Source organism: Lissotriton vulgaris, chromosome 6 (genome assembly GCF_964263255.1).
Source record: "Lissotriton vulgaris chromosome 6, aLisVul1.2, whole genome shotgun sequence".
NCBI classification, from domain to species: domain Eukaryota; kingdom Metazoa; phylum Chordata; class Amphibia; order Caudata; family Salamandridae; genus Lissotriton; species Lissotriton vulgaris.
This window is the reverse complement of record NC_141694.1, coordinates 15,219,902-15,235,208: the sequence shown is the minus strand read 5'-3', so window position 1 is coordinate 15,235,208 and position 15,307 is coordinate 15,219,902. Positions and strand designations below refer to the sequence as shown.

The 15,307-nt window shown below is 40.6% G+C and overlaps 1 protein-coding gene across 1 annotated transcript; it reads left to right on the top strand.

Moving 5' to 3' along the window:
* The first annotated feature begins 8,180 nt into the window (after positions 1–8,180).
* Positions 8,181–13,617, top strand: LOC147706705 (sulfotransferase 1C1-like). Its single transcript, XM_086925115.1, has 4 exons — positions 8,181–8,286; positions 9,724–9,818; positions 9,946–10,126; positions 13,318–13,617. Exons 1-4 carry the CDS (start codon positions 8,220–8,222, stop codon positions 13,428–13,430), a joined length of 456 nt encoding a protein of 151 aa, XP_086781241.1. The 5' UTR covers positions 8,181–8,219; the 3' UTR covers positions 13,431–13,617.
* The last annotated feature ends 1,690 nt before the right edge of the window (positions 13,618–15,307 follow it).

The window sequence follows — 15,307 nt, the reverse complement described above, 5'->3', positions numbered from 1 at the left end:
GTGATCTTGGTTTGAATTTCAAATGGTTGGCCTTTCGGATCTGTTATGGATTTGAGATTTCTTCCAATTTTGCATGCTTTACAGGATAAGCATTTGGTGAATCCTTTTTGTCTTTTCTCTAGCCATGTTTCCTCTCTTTTGTTTATGAAATGGCTATTGACCAGAATGTCGCCAATTGATGGTGCTTTCCTGAAAGAAAGTAAGGGGGCATCTCCTATGGTGTTTCCAATGTCAGGATCCTTTTTTAATACACTCCAGTATTTGGTGACCGCTTTTCTTATGTTTGCGCTTTCTTTTGAGTATGTCAAGATGAGGCGTGGTTTCTCTTCCTTTGTTGTTTCAGTATCCTCTTTTTGCTTGACTATCAGTGTCTCAGTTCTGGTTTTCTCTCGTGCTCTTATTTCTCCTCTTTTTATTGTTTTCATCTTATATCCCCTTTGGGAGAAACGATTGACTGTTTCTGCAAATTTGTTTTCCATTTCCGATGGTTCTGAACAGTTCCGTTTCATCCTTAAGAACTCTCCATAGGGTACATTTGATTTCAAAGATGTTGGATGAAAACTTGTCCCATGCAAGATACTGTTGGTGGAGGTTTTTTTGCGGAAAAGGGTCGTATGTATGATGTTATCCTTGATATATACTTTTGTATCCAAATAGTTGATCTCATTTTCTTGTATATCAAAAGTAAATTGTAGGCCTACATTATTCTGATTCAAGATTCTTATGTATTCCTCCAACTCCTCCCTGGTTCCATTCCACACCAGGAAGAGATCATCGATAAATCTCAACCAGAGGACTGTCTTGGCAGTATATGGTTCGTTTTCTTCTCTCCAAGCTATGTGTTTCTCCCACCATCCCATGGTGAGATTAGCATAGCTTGGAGAGAAGGAAACCCCCATGGCAGTTCCGCAGTTTTGCGAGTATATGCCATTGTTAAAAAGGAACACATTGTTCGTTAGGCATATGCGTATCATGTCCAACAGCATAGCCGAATGTTTTAGTTCCCCTATTGGTCTCTGTCTTAGGAAATAAGCAATTGCATCAAGACCCACCTGGTGGTCTATCGATGTGTATAGTGAGACTACATCAATTGTAGCCAACAGATAAGTTGGTTGCCATTGTGTGTCCATTATTGTTCGAAGAAAGTCTCCAGTGTCCTTAATGAAGGAGTTCAATGTGGGTACTATAGGAGCTAAAAAGTGATCCACATATGAGGCAATGTTTTCATACAGGGATCCACAACTGGAAATTATTGGTCGAGCAGGAGGTTTAAACAGTGTCTTGTGAACTTTCGGCAGAAAGTAAATAGTCGGGGTTATGGGATTTTCTACTGTCAGGAACTTAGCTTCTTCCTGACTCAGCAAACCACTTTCGTGCCAAGTTCTTATTTGACGGTGTATTTCTGTTGTCATTTTCGCTGTTGGATTCACTTCCAATTTGGTGTAGTTTTTTGTATCTTGCAGTTGTCGATTGGCCTCTTCTATGTAGTCAGTTTTGTTTAAGATCACAATATTCCCACCTTTGTCAGCTGGTTTTATTTCAATTTTTAAGTTTGCTTTCAGAGAGTTTAATGCTTGGCGTTCGTCCCAAGTTAAATTTTCTTTATTTTTGTTATTGACATTCTTTAATTTGTCCAATTCGGCAGTAACTAGGTCATGGAATGCATCAATTTTATTGCCTGGATGTAGGATTGGGCAGAATTTTGACGGGTTTCTGAAGGATGTTTTTGGATGTTTATCATATTCTATATCCATTTCTTTCAAGATTTGCGTTTCTGTTAGGGATATATTGTCATCCTCAGTTGCCAAGTCGTGAGCTACTACTAGTGCTGGTAGGTCCGAGATTGTATATCCCGCCTCATCTCCACTATTAGTCACATTTCGCTCTTGTGTGATTTTTTTGTTGTTTGATTTGGCAAAAAACTTTTTTAATTTCAATTTCCTTACATATTTATATATGTCAATTTTTGTTTCCACTTCATCCTGATGTTTTTCTGGGCTGAACGTTAATCCTTTATTCAGTACCTTCCTTTCATTGATGGTGAGGGTGTAGTCTGACAAGTTTATTATTAGGTCTGGACTCATGTTGTTTTTCCTAGTGTTATCCATTGTTACTTTTTCGGTAAAGTACGATTTCGCAACGGATACCTTGGGGCGTTTTGCTCTTCTGGTTTTGCGTTCGCGTTTGAAGTTGATGGTTGGCCCCTTCCTCGCCCTCTTTGTCTCCCTCTTCCACGGCCTCTCCCTGCTGGTTTTGGGGTTTGTTGGTCGTTGTATAGCATTTCCATCTCCTCTAAAAAAGAAAGCTGTTTTTGGTTGGTTGTTCTTTCTCTTCCTCTTTGTTCCCCTTCACTGGCGTCGGATTCAGTTTCACTTGCCCCTGGTTTGGGTTTTGATTTGTTTGTTCCTTGTTGTTTGATCACATCAAATCGTTTGGCAAAAGTGAAAATTGCGCCGTTTGCATAATCATATTGGTCTCTTCTGAATTTGCGTTGTTTGCGCTCTTCTATCTCATTCTCGTGTTTGTCTAAATTATTTTCCATTATGGTTCTTAGTTTTTTCATTTCATCTTCCCCCTCTTGTGAGGCCTTAATTAGTTGTTCTATTTCCTCAATTTTCGTATGCAGATCCGTTACTCCAATTTTTGCATGTTTTATAATTATCATTATCATCCTTTTAAATAATGTCAGAGTCCTGGAGCAAGTTACAAGTCATTGACTTCTATGTGTAGCACTTAGCTATCACATAGTGTGTACATTAATTGTACACTCATACAGCGAGATAGACCATAACTTCATCTCGCCTGGTAAATGGCTTAAATTATTTAAACCATAGGCACTCAGCCATTATAAGTCATCTGAAGTCAATTAATTTGACCGTGATAACTTGCGAAAGTGACCTGACATGGTTTGTTTTCACCAAAAACTACCCCTCCCATAATGCATCCTAATTGCCAAATGGGCAGGAGGGTATAAATAGTAAAAAGAAAAAATGGACTTGTAACTACCGTGAACAAGAACAGTAATCTGTTTGAAACGCGTAGGTGAGGAAGTTTTTCCTTGATGGATTAAAGAAGCTTAATCAAAACCTAGAAGAGTGCGGTGTATCATTTCAATTGCTTTGGAAAATATATATATATATATATATATATATATATATATATATATATATACAGATAGATACATGGTTGAGGCTCCCGACCAGAGTTTCTTCCTCCCAGGAACCACACACTGACAAAACCATAGGTAATAGACCATATATAGTTAGGGATTCGCATTTTCAAAACCTTCTTTTACTCACACAAAACCATTGAAATTCGCATATATAGTTATATATATATATATATATATATATATATATATATATATATATATATATATATATATATATATATATATATATATCAAGCTAAACATGTTGTACTGGCATACTTTTACTGAACTTTTAGTATTTTAAGGCATTTTATCATTGAGTTTATGCTTATATATATGTATATCAATCAATCAAGTGGTTTGGACTTATTGGCCAGCTCCTTCGAGCTTTCTTGTTTGCATTGCGTGAGCAATGGAGTTCAAAACCCACCAGGACGCTTGGTGACACGACGCGGTCAGAGGATATTCTATCCTCTCATGGGTGACCGGGATTCCTGTGCCTACCCCCGTTAAGGAAACCAGGCGGAGAGGTAGCAGCGGTCAAGAAGGGGGACTCGAGGGGGCTCTGAACTGCACTTTGGCCTCACCTCCCAATGAACTCTGAAGGCTGCGCCCACCACGAAATCCGGCTCCATAGCGGTCACCCCACAGCACTTTCACGTTCCACGAGGCATCACACTAGCCTTGTGGGAGTTGTAGTTCCACCACACGGGACCACACCTGAGAGCTGATTTACACCCAGTGGGAGGAGCTAGGTGTTTGCATACAACAGCGTGATGGGACGATGTCTCGCAGCACGAGGAGCAGTTGGAGAGGGGCGCTGAGGAAGGCAGTAATAGCCGAAATGCATCCGCCCGAGCCCATGGTGTAATAAAGTGCTCCTGAAAGTCTCTCTTCTGGGATGCGTCTCTTTTCTTGTGGAAGGGGATTGTTGCATATATATATATATATATATATATATATATATATATATATATATATATATATATATATATATATATATATATATATATATATATATATATATATATATATATATATATATATATCTCAAGCTAAACATGTTGTACTGGCATACTTTTACTGAACTTTTAGTATTTTAAGGCATTTTATCATTGAGTTTATGCTTATATATATGTATATCAATCAATCAATAACTTTATTTCGACAACTTGTATCATAAAAGCATTGTTTGACAGTTGTACAGTGCCGCCCCCCAGCACAGCAGGAAAATTACCCCAGCAGCCAAGGGGTTAAGATGCTTAAGGAAACCCGATGGTCCCAGGTGCCCCTGTTACAGCAAATAGGTTTGATTCATTTGGAACTTCCTTTGTTGTAAGCTGGACAAGCGAACATTACATGGGCAACACACTCTGTCAGAGCTTTACAACAAGGGCAACTTTCTGTTGTGCTCTCAGCTGAGTGCCACTTTGATGTTAGAGCATTGCCAGGGAGCGAGCCAAACCTGAACTGGATGTACAGAGTCTAATCCCGTGGTACCTAGATCACATCTAAGTAAAGCTCTAGGCATCTGATTTGCTTGAACATGAGAAATTCGTCTGATAATCTCCCCCTATTTGGCTTGCTAAGCTCCTGGCAGTCAATCCAATCCCAATAATGGCACTTAAGGTCCTCCTTGCTCGGGGGGATTTGGGTGTCCCATGAGTCTGAGGCCAAGTGATAGAATAGTTTTCTTTGCATACGATAATCACTTGACCCTGTGGTCCACATCTAAGTTCACTACCTCCGTTACAGCTGTAGCATAGTTGGCGAGCTCAGTGCGAGAGTTGAATAACAAGATATTCGAAGTTCTCGACTCTCTCTGGGGAATATCATTCAGTATAAGCTTGTTCTTTAAAGATTTATGGGGGCTGAAAGCCATGAGTTCTGTCTTTGTGGTGTTAATGGCTAGGCCCCGTGAGTTACAGAATTATTGGTATCTGTTCATCAGATTTTGTAGCCCAGCTGGGGTCTTCGACAAGCAAGGTGTTGTCAGCAAACAGGAGAGTTGGCAATTTGTCACTCGCCGGAATTGGGGCATCAGCTGGATCTTCTTGGAGAAACCTCACCACCCTGTTCACGTATAAAGAGAACAAGGTAGGGGCCATGACGCAACCCTGCCGAACTCCTTTGCCTATGGGAATCTGCTCCGTCAGCTGGCCTTGGGCTCCCCATCTCACCTGGGCATAGTTATCCTCATGGAGACGAATCAATAGGTTAAGAATTGGGGATGGGATGTCTTTAAGGATCCACCACAATCTGTTCCTAGGTACCAGATCGAATGTGGTTTTAAGGTCTATATTGGCTAGGTTAAGGTGGCCCTTTCCAATGAGCAAGACTTTCCAGAATATAAGCAACAGTCTAAATACTTGGTCGATTGTCCCAGTACTGGCCGTAAAGCCCGCCTGGTATTGGGACAGGACATCCTCCTCTTCGGACCATGATTGGATTCTCTGTAAGAGGACCCTGCCACAAACCTTTTGCATGACATCAATCTAAGGGCCTGTAATTTGAGGGTTCTTCCTTATCGTCTTTCTTGTAAATGGGGGCCTTTCCACGATTTTGGGACTGGGCAACCAACAGCTATGGCAGTAAATAATAGCTGGAAGTCATGTGACCATCCTCTAGGGTCAGACAGGTATAAGTCTCCTGGGAGTCCGTCTGGTCCTGGGGCTTTGGCAGGGACCAATTTCTTAATTGCTGCCTCTATTTTGACCTGTGAGAAGAGGTCACTAACATTCCCTACTGGAGGCACTTCTGTGGGGCCACTTGACTCCTCCAGACGTCTGTCCTCTGTATTGGAATATAGTTTCGCAAAATGGTCTTGCCGGTGGTGATATGGTTGGGCAGAATGCCTAAATCCCTGTTATTGCCCCGATCCACTAATGACCAAAATTGGTTCCTATTCTTCCCAAGGCTCGCGTCCTTCAATTCCTGCCAATACTGTTCATCCCACTCAATCTTAGCTTTATGAAAAGTAGCCTTATATTCCTTTCTGGCAAGTTTGACCCTGGGGCAGTTTTTGGTTCTGATGGCTAAAGTCAGAACCTGTCTTTTAAGCTTGCAGTTCTTAGTGTACCATGTTTTTTTTTTTTTTTTTGGTGACCGCAGGAAGTGTTATACCTGCAAGGAGCTTGAAAGCAAGAGCATAGTGAGTTTACAGTGCTAGAATGGATAACAGAAACTGCTTCCCACTCAGCTGTGCCCTCAGCTACGGGCCGAAGTTCTGCAGTTTTCTTGGACAGGATCTCGTGGATGGCCACTAAGTTAGAGTCGCGCAAAGAAACCTTGCGCCACACACACACCCCTACACTCACTATTAACCCCTTTTCCGCGGCCGCGATAGGCCGCCATAGGCCGACTGCAGCACTAGCGAGGTAGTGCTGCCGTCGGCCAACGGCCGACGGCAGCACGCAAGGGGTTAATGTTATAAAATCCCTTTTCACCTCAATATCCTACATCCACCCCAAAACTTAAACATTCAGTTTTCACCCACAAACCTATACCCACCCTAAACATGTAATACTTTTAATTCAACTTGAAAATGAACGGAGATGCACTCCTTTCTAACTTATTTCTTGTGTTTTAATTCAACTTTTTTATGTCTAAATGACTATAATCAGCGTGCTGCAGGGGTAGCGCGGTTGTCTATCCTGTGCCTCACTGTGAACCTCCCTATCTCGAGACCCAAGGTCCCGACCCCCACGCACTGTAGCTTTTAGGTTATACCTTTCTGCAATAACACAAATGTTTCAACATAATCTCTATAATTTACATATTCCTAATGTTTTATTTCGACACCAGAATGTAACTCTTATAGCTAAATAATCACAAAAACGATAACATGTAATTACATGACATTTCTCACATTTTATACATAAAGAAATTAATTTCCACAAATTCTTCTGTGATTCCTTTTAAGCGCTCAATGCATTTCGGGCCATACTAGACCCTTCATCAGGAGCCTGTTTCATTTGGTCCTCCCTTCAAAATTGCCTGTAAGATCAATGCAAGAGACTTCACTGTTTCACTCGGTGAATTCAAAATGCCGGTCTCTCCCGGAGGTCTGATGAAACTAATTCAAAATCTTGTTAAATCAAACGTTCCTTCAGTCCAATACTCTCTGCCCTGCACGCCTTCACGATACGTTTAACTCTAACCAAAATACTTACATTTTAAAGTATAATTTCTTTTACTGTGAGCATGCCTTTACCTTTAATGCGTTTATAACAAAATTCAAACACGTTTTCACATAATAAACACTATTTTCCTAAACTTAATTTGTTTAAAAAAAATAATTCACTTAACAGAACCATATAAAATACGTCCATCCACCATGTTATAATATAAATACATCTGAAATATACAATCCAAGAGTGCCATCCACTGGCCAGGGGTAGTTGTAAATGCATTAGTGGTTAAAAGACTAGGGATTCAAATTCAGGTCGTTGTTAAGGAGTACTGGTTCAGGTCCTTTGTTGTCAATGAGTCGTTTTAAAGGGTATTTTTTTTTAGGTGGTGAAAGCAGATCTTGCTAATAAAAAAAACAATATTCGTTTTAATCAAAGCTAAAACATGCAACTTGAATATAACTCAAGATCCTGTAGCAAGCACATTAACACACTAACCTATTTTGTACTTTGTTGCTTACCGTTCGCAGGAATAGAGGTCCTCGTCAATTCCCAATCTCCCAGGATCATTAAAACCCACGTGCCCGTCAAGCTGCTTCCCAAAAGCTTCTGGAAGAACAATTGCAAGGTATCAAGCCCTGGGGTAATAGAAATAAGTGGGGATTGTAATGTGAGGATGTAACCACTAAGTGTAACTTGGGAGATTGCGATAAGTATAGCAGGCGAGGCGATACCAAACCGCCGCCTCTGCAGCTGGAAGGACTTCAGGTATGGGCTTCCTACTGAAGGGCCTCTGATATGTGTGCACCTCCGCGAAGTGTCAGTTTATAACAATTTGCAGTTACATTACACACCTCTTCTTTTCCTGCTTCCTGCACATTATCTATGTTGCACGAAATGCAAAGGACCTGGCAGTTTCCTATTACCACTTCCATAAGATGTCTCTGATGTATCCAGATCCTGGGAGATGGGTCGAGTTTCTGGAAAAATACATGACTGGAAAAGGTAAGTGTTTGCAGCCTCCTGATGGTGCCTATTGTTGGCTAAAACACGGAAAGACATTCGAAGTGATCAATTACAATGTATATAGCCGTATCCACTTATAGGTCTTTGGACAGTGGAAGGTAGAATGTCTCTCCATTCCCTTACTACAGATGCCTTGCTGCCTATTTCCTATTGTCTTGCCCTATTTGTGCCTAGTGGCCTCACTCTCTTTTATGCCACTGGAGGAAGTACACAGTTTCATTGCTCTAATAGCAAAGTACTAATAGTACCAAACACACACAGTTATTTCCTACAATGATACAGTGCTTGTAGCACAATGCTAATGCCTGTCCACGGCCTGCACCTCAGAGGAATTTGATCATCTGTAGAAACCATCCCCAAGCCTCATTGATAACCAAAACCCAGTTCTGCTCAGCAACAGCACTTGTATTTGGAATGGAGCTGGGAAGTTGGGTGGATGTCTAGTTGGCACAGCTTGTAATGGTACATTAGCTTCACATCAGTGAGGCTCATTTCAAACAGCCACTGGCACTGTGGAAGGTACTTGTATTGACTTTAAGGTAACTGCAGCAGAGAAATTACTTTTAGACTGTGCCGGGAAGTGCATCTGCTTCCATCAAAGCTACATTTACCAACCCAACAATGCGGATTGTAGATTGTCCTTTTTTGCAGTCCTAGCTTCTACGAATTGGTGTGCGTAAACCCCTCCCTTTTCTATGCTCCAGGGCAGGCTTCAGTAATGCCTACCTATGCATTCCAATAAAGATACCAATAAGGCCCGGGGCAGTCAGCACTCAGGAATTAAATTAGATAGTTTCAGAAATGTCGCTAGCACCTTATTATAATAAGCCCAAACAGGTAGGGAAAGTGTGAAGTGGCTCAAAACATCTGGGAAAGACAAGATTGTTAATACTAACAATATGTATGCACTACAATATTACCGTAAATAACAAGCTTCAGCCATTGACGGTGACTAGCTAGAATACTGCACCCGGGGGAGCTGGGTTTGTGAGGATAGTGAGTTGAGTATTTTGCTCAGTCACGCCACACTACAAATGTAGAAACACTACATCACAATGAAGTAACAGTCCACCTCTAATCTCAAAAACCAGTTACCCCTCCAATCAATTACTTAATGTAGTATTATCATTGACCATATACAGTGTTCCCCTGATTATTAGCTAGTTTCACGCTAAACAAAGGGCTTCACAAGGATTCCCAACCTAGTTTTCCAGATGCAGAGATTCCTCAGTGGGGAGAGGCATTTGAACCCCAAGCCGCTGTAGGTCAATAATCCTTCTTGACTGAAATGTGTTCATGTGTTTTGTCTTCTAAAGAAGGTTGGCCATGGAACAAGGCTGGGAGATGTCCCTTGTGGGTTTGGAGGGAAGCTGAAGGTTGATGTGTGTTGTTTCTCATGTCTATTCCTTTTGTCAGTTGCACACGGCTCCTGGTATGAACACGTCTTGGGCTGGTGGGAGAAGAGAAAGGACCACCACATCCTGTACCTGTTCTATGAAGATATGAAGGAGGTGAGAAGCCAAAGGAACCAAAACCACAATGAATAATCCTGCTTGTAAAACCTCCACTTCATATATCACTGTACTCTTTTATTGGTGTATGTTAATCTGGTGTCTCCCCCTTCTCTCTCGCTTTCAGGACCCAAAGCGGGAAATCCGGAAGATCATGAAGTTCATGGAGAAGGAGTTGGGAGAAGAGATTTTGGAAAGGATCAATCACCACACAACTTTCAAGGAAATGAAGGATAACTTGATGACCAACTATATGACCATTCCACAATGTTGGATGGATCAGCAGGAGTCCAATTTCACGAGAAAAGGTACCTGTCTTTTATCGACCACCTCATGTCCTCATCATTCAGAGCAGAGAGTAAGGCCCCCTTCTTGCTTACTCACTGCTGACTGTTCATTCTTCTTGATATATTACACAGTAATGCTTCCTTTGGTATGCCAGGTCATGGAGACATTGTTAAAATAAAGCCTTCCATTTATGTATGTAGACTTCAAACCAGAAAACACGCCTTCCAGGATATGCATGCACACATCACCTCCATGCCGCCATTCATTAGATCTAAAGAGAAACAGTTTGGATCAGGAGTTGAAATGCATTAAAAAAAGTATGGGAACTGTGATGATACATGTAATGAGGGCGGGGCCAGTGAGCATGGGGGCGGGGTCAAAGGTGTGGCTAAAAATATTATGCAACTTTTTTAGGTCCTTTACCTTTAGGTAACTATGGTTAAATGAAAAATAAATGCAAGCTATTCAGTGGGAAACACACTTTTATACTTTATGAAATCTGTATTATTTAATGCACTGCAGAGGTATGTGTGTATAACCATAGATCAAGGTTGGTGCAGTGGAGAATAGTAACGTTTGTACTTTTAGTGCAATGAGGCCCTAGTCAATGACAAAAAGTGCAGTGATTATGTAATTAATTTTTTTTTTTACTTGACTTACACGCAGTAAAAGATGGGCTGCTACAAAATGTTCATAAAAGTTTAAGATAAAAAATCCTTCCAAACTATAGATTGTGATAGAGTGCGCAGGTCACCCGACTCAGATTACCATACTCACCTGGGCCCATAAACAACATATGGTGAGATTTAATCAGGTAACCTGTGCACTTACTCTAATCAGTGATTTATAAATTTCATTTAGGACCTATACCATTGACTTACCAATCCTCGTCATCGGTACCTAAAGTCCTAAGGGATCAAAGGAGTTAGAATAATAGGTAGAATAATAACATTTGCACTCATATAATAACCACAACTCGGGAAAGGTTTAAACTCTTTATCTAAAATCTTTAAAATTTCTTAATCCAAGCATTGAACAATAGAAAATTCTCAATTAGGAAAATAACGATTAGAATGAAAATATGCAGAGTTTTTATAAAGCAGTCTTTACGCATTTGACATTAGGGTGGGAAGAGAGAAGGAAACAATACAATGACATACCCACATTGAATATTTACCTAGAATGGTGTGAAGAACTAACCCTGGCACCGGTCAGTTTAAAGGACAACACCCCGAAAGTGCAGGCACCATAAAGGCAAGCAGGTGTGGATCAGAATCAGGACAGGTAAAGCCAAATTGGATCAGGACAGGACCACCAAGGGCTAAGACCAGCACCCGCAGTTAAAGTTGCAACGCCTGCGTTACTCCCTCTCTGCAGCTAACAGCCAGAGTAAGAGTTATCAATTTCTCCGACAAAGTGCTTCGCCAGCACTTCAGCTCTCAAACCCCGCTCTGGGTTTCGAACCTTCTGACAGAGGGCTCCGTCAGAACCTCTGCTATCGATCACCTATTGAGTGCGTTGGGTCAGTGACAGGTCAGCTATTCGGACAAGTCTGACAAATTAACTAACTAAGCCTACCATAGTTATACTATTTTCCAGGTCAGTGTATCACCCTCCAATATTGCAAGTGTAAGGATCCCCAATTTTGATTGGACAAGAAGAGAGGAGAGGTCATCACGCCATACCAAAGTGAAACTTTTCGTGATGATATTAAAATTAACGTTCCCGCCCATAACTTTATTTTCCCATGCACTTTTATTCCACCCGGCATGAATGTATCAATCAGTAACAATAGCGTTCAATATTGTACAGTCCAGCTTCCTCTCCTGGGGTTGAAAGTTCACACTCCCAGGCACATCTTCTAGTGTACTGTAAGCTTGGCTGTGGTTCAATGATGAATGACTTAATCTCCTTCTGGAGTTTGACATGCGCAGTGTAGATTTTCAAGATGGAGTAATAGCACATCCCAGGTCCAAGATTATCCTTACTTGAAAAAATAGAAAGAAACAGTTTTAGAACACAGAATAAATGAATGCACTGTATACCACTTATCTCTACTCTATTCCCATTACTTTATATTTAACTATTGCGTTAGATTTAAGCAGAATAAACAGCTTAGCAAAAGCAGCAATGCAGGCTTCTTGCATGTGAGGACACAGAGCAGCCATCTTAGTTCTAGTGCGCAGAAGCAAAAGATTACCTCCAAAAGCAGAGAGTACGTCCTGTCACGTGAGTGTGACAGATGCATGCGCAATAAGAAATTTTGCGTAGCAGTGGCCATATTAATGCAAGCGGATTATCGTTAGTAAAAGCACATATGCAAGCTTCACTTAGGTGTCATGTATTGCAATATTAATAGGACAAACATGTTGATTAGTACATTAACATTATGTCGAGAGGACTGAATACAAGCAAGTTGCATTACGGGCGAATACTTACTCCATCAATTGTAGTGATTGTTTTGTGTAACTGTCCATTACAAGTTCACACTTCACAGCTCATTTTGTAACTCTGTTGCAATACCACTCAAAAGAATACATCTGAATCATCATAAAACTTCAAGTGATTCCATCAATCAAAGCCTACACTGGCTTCAAAGCGCACTTTACAGTTGTACATTAACCAGTTGTGCACATTTATATTTCTTTCAGGCAAGCAGGTACCCTGGCCAGAAGGCTTGTTTAGCCATCTGCCTCTCCCTCAGTTTCACCACACTAGAGTCTCCCTGCCTGACACTTCAGCTGAAGCATTTCAAGTTTCGAAATTAACCGTCTAGGACGATTGTGTTTGCTCATAAAGTAGGGGAACTGTTTTTCTTAAATTAAAAAAGTATGGGGACACCGTTGCCCTCAGATCCCTTGCACTTTGACCTCTGGTTTGGATACCAAGGGATGTAATCATATTTCATATCGAACTGTGTTGAGCAGAGTAGATTCCCTGCTTCTCTTGCAATTATGCATCATGTCTCCCCTGCGGATTGAAGCCTCACCTGTCCTCAGTGGTTACAAATGGAGTGAGGCACATAGATAATCCGAAAGTTTTCACCTCTGTGTTTGAAAACCTTAATGGAATCCAGAGAAAGTTTGTTTCCAGCTCTGTTCCACCTTTGTCACAACATGCATAAATAATGAAGAAGGGCAAATGTACTCTATTTGTTGCATATGAAACTCCCAATCTATACAAAAGTGGCAATTTCTTTCTATCTACACAGGGATTACAGGGGACTGGAAGAACCACTTCACTGTAGCACAGAACGAGAGATTCGATGAAGACTATGAGATGAACATGGCGGGCAGCTTGTTGCACTTCAGGACGGAGATATGACATTCCAATCCTTTAGCTCTCAGTGTTTTGCATTAAAAATATATTTACTGCTCTAGATGATTTTGAATTTGTATAATTCACCATTCTTGACTGATCCATTTCTCTGGTGAGAACCTAGCCTACCATTGTTGCACTATGTTGCTGCAGCAACTGCTGCTGTCTACCAATGGAATAATAAACATTCTACTCTGCCTCCTTTGCCACTGTCTCGTCCTGATATAATCTCCATTTGAACCATACATCCAACCCAGTTTATTATCTGCTGTGTTTTTGCAAGGAAGCATTTTTTTGATCAAGCTTTCAAGGTTTGTTTACATTTAGAAATCCAGAGGTTTATGGGAAGAAATGGGCAGGCACTTTTCCTCGCCTACTTTAGGCTGACACTGACCAGGATAACTCTGAGCATTTTGATGCTTCACTCCATCTGTATTGTAATACATGTCCGAGCCCTCATTTCTCAAAGGTTGAGTTGGTCAAAAATCCATATTCATTTTGAGGATCCAGGTGTATCAGGATGATAATGAAACCAGAATCCTGTTCTCAGTAGAAATATCGTAGTTTATTTGTAGATAATAACTCCACCTGATCGTAAAGCCCCCGCTCCACAGGAAAGCCAACTGTGACACTGGCCAACCGTGGAACGACCCTCCATGCACGGGCAATACAATTTCAAGCCATAACATGTATAACACGCGCAACAGCGCAAACATAACAAAGGATATAGATCGCGCGACACTCCGCACGATGTATACAGATATGCATCACACTACACCACCTTCCCCCTTATAACAACAACCAAAAAAACAGAAAAGAAGAAAGAAAGAAAAAAAATATATTAAAATCTAACAAATTCATTGAATTATTTAGGTACTCTAATCGTTCTGCCGAAAGAAGAAAATCTTTGTTCATGTGTAACATTTGAACAATCACTACACCCTTTAGTAAATTGTTGATTACTTGAATGAGCAGGTAAAGTTTGAGAACAAGGAGGATAGCATTTACCATTTGATTCACTCAACCAAAAACTCCAATCCAACCCATCCCTGGAATCATTTTGATGTTTTTTTCTAATGATTTCAACTGTTGACGAGTTACTTTCACCAAGTGTTGTTTATTCCACCAACCTTTCTTCCCCATAAATGCAGCACCCTTACTGACTTTCAATACCTGGATTGGTTCGAAAAATTTAGATTGTCCTTTTCGGACCTTCTCAGTGTTCTTAATTAAAACCCAATCCCCTACAAAAATATAATTCGAATTACAATTCATGTTTTATCGAAATGTGATTTCATTTGTTTCTGTTTGTTCTCTACTATCCTCCGAATGGTATCTAAATCAATTTTAGATCTGTTGGTTTCATGATGTAACCAAGCGGGGAATAATGATTAATGACTATCTCTGCCCCTCAACAAAGAAAATGGAGACACTCCTGTAACACAATGTGGAGAAGTGTTGTAATGCCACACCTTTTGTTTGATAAAATCCTCAACATCAAGATTACATGACACAGCTGTCTGAACACCTTCCTTAATTACTTTGTTCCCCCTCTCTACAAGACCATTTGACAAATTGGAATACAATGCTACTTTCAACTGTTAAATGTCAAAATCATTCAAAAACTTTCATATCTTCTCCGAAACGAAATGTGTCCCATTATCTGTCACAATCACCTTCGGAGCGCCTTCCAAATCCAAAATCCTTTTTAGGAAAGAGATTATGGAATCTGAATCGGGAGATTTCATAAATTCAAAATACATCCATTTAGAAAAATAATCAATTAATAGAATCACATACTTATTCTCTTTATTCAGGATGGAATACAGACCAGAAAAATCAATCCCAACTTTTTCCCAAGCTGAATCAGGAAACTCAGTCGG

What these genes read in the sequence shown, in the direction of transcription:
- LOC147706705 (XM_086925115.1), top strand. Translation starts at nt 8,220, where the DNA reads ATGTCTCTGATGTATCCAGATCCTGGGAGATGGGTCGAGTTTCTGGAA. An exon ending in AAAATACATGACTGGAAAAG is followed by an intron (nt 8,287 to 9,723) that starts GTAAGTGTTTGC and finishes TCCTTTTGTCAG; the next exon opens with TTGCACACGGCTCCTGGTAT. An exon ending in GTCCAATTTCACGAGAAAAG is followed by an intron (nt 10,127 to 13,317) that starts GTACCTGTCTTT and finishes CTATCTACACAG; the next exon opens with GGATTACAGGGGACTGGAAG.